At 43.9% G+C, this 1793-nt stretch overlaps 1 protein-coding gene across 1 annotated transcript in view; it reads left to right on the forward strand.

The window, feature by feature from the left end:
* Window positions 1–533: 533 nt before the first annotated feature.
* T265_01457 (hypothetical protein) overlaps window positions 534–1793 on the forward strand; it is a gene marked incomplete at both ends in the record, with an annotated part of 9733 nt that continues 8473 nt past the window's right edge. Inside the window, 2 exons of the mRNA XM_009165498.1 lie at window positions 534–649; window positions 1146–1748. Of these exons, the coding sequence (XP_009163762.1) occupies window positions 534–649; window positions 1146–1748 (719 nt within the window). The remainder of the gene's footprint in view (window positions 650–1145; window positions 1749–1793) is intronic.

Raw genomic sequence — 1793 nt, forward strand, 5'->3', positions numbered from 1 at the left:
GGTTGCGCTGTTTTATGGCAGTCAGGTGCAGGGTATAGGTTGGATGGGTGCCAATATATAGGTCCAGTATATAGGCCAATATATAGGGCGACCCGAAAACCGTATACGGATTGGAACTTGTGGAGGACACAAGCCGAAATTGCAGCAGATAAACAGGTCTAGCCATATTGGAGCGGAAAATCATCAGGCACGAAAGAGCTCATCCCGGAAACGGGCCCGTAATTGTGACTCCAAGCTTGAGTGGGCGACTGGTTGCGGTCGAGATTCTAAAGAAAATGGTTGCGGGAGTGCCACCTCACTGGGTATGTCAGTGTCATGCCATCATCGCACTGGCATGCTTCGGTTTGTGGACGGCCCCGTAACGGTCGTCAAGGGGTGCCGCGATCGGAGAAGGGATCCGCATTTTCGTGGCAGCTGGTTGTGTGAGACGAAGGTTGACACAAAGTCGAAGGTGCGCTTCTGTGCGGTACTATTAGTGTGAGACAAATTCGTAAATTATACAAACCTTGACCGTAGGCACTCGTCCAAAACAAATGGTCCAGTTGTACTACAAAACTACAAACCAAATGCGCAAACAGGCACCCACGTGCTACAGTCACACGTGCACAAAGTCAGCCACGAAAAGCTGGATGACATCAGGGCCGAATGAGTGAATTGGGAAGGATCAACACGCACCAAACACAAAAGTGGAGCGAAGGTTAAAAACAGGGAACGAATAATCGTGGGAACTTTCAAGCGTCAACGTTATCAAGTATACACTGATTTTTTCACAAAATGTACCGCCGTAACAATTCTATCAAGCTGAGAACATCAGGCGTTGAATAGATGTATAGCGCATCCCAGAGTGAGCTTTGAATAATATCAAGCTAATTTTTACCAAACCTGTGACTATCTAGAGTGTCTCAAATTTTTCAGTGAGTGCTATTAATTGTTACAGCGTTATGTCAATTTCTATTCCATTCAAACTGGGCTTTTCCAAAGGTTTTCTGTTTGAACAAGGGCTAGTGTGATGAACATGACTGATACTCTGTTCATCGCTCTATTCATTATTCTCTTGTTTTAATATTCAATGTGCTGTATATATATTCACCAATTCGAATACATACGTGCTACTTGTTACGCTGATCTGAATTCTGGATTTCTAGTTCGTCTGGTTATACCGATATACGTAGCAAACTAAATTCTCACATTTTGGCGTCGCGATTGGAACAATTCACCATGCCTGCAGGAGTGGAACCATTAGATGTTAATTCAGCTGCGCGTAAAGTGGAGGATTATTTGGTACGGTTCGATATATGGTGCCTCACAAAATCCAATATAGATGATAGGAAACTCACTTCATATTTCCTACATTTCGTTGGCAAGGATGCGTGTACGTTGATCAGAAATTTAGTATATCCTAAATCTCCAGTCGACATTTCCTACACTGCATTGAAGAAAAAGGTTCTTCAACACTTCAAGCCGATTAACTTCGTAGCAGCCGAAAGAGCTAGGTTTAATGTGTTGACCCGCTCCCATTCTCAGTCGGTTCATGATTTCGTGCTACAGCTGCAGACACAGGCAACCAAATGTGACCACGGTGCCCAATTGGAAGACCAGCTGCATGATAGACTCATTGCTGGCATTCAGCTGCCCGAATTACAGCAGGAGCCGCTAATCCGTCCGGATCAGAAATTCCAAACTATTCATAAAATATGTAAGCAGTATGAAGATGTGAAGCATGTAACGAAGACTGAGGAAGCAGTCCTGTTAAATTATTCTAAAAGAAATAATTCACGGATGCAGACGAACAA

Source organism: Opisthorchis viverrini, assembly GCF_000715545.1.
Source record: "Opisthorchis viverrini unplaced genomic scaffold opera_v5_16, whole genome shotgun sequence".
Lineage (NCBI taxonomy): Eukaryota > Metazoa > Platyhelminthes > Trematoda > Opisthorchiida > Opisthorchiidae > Opisthorchis > Opisthorchis viverrini.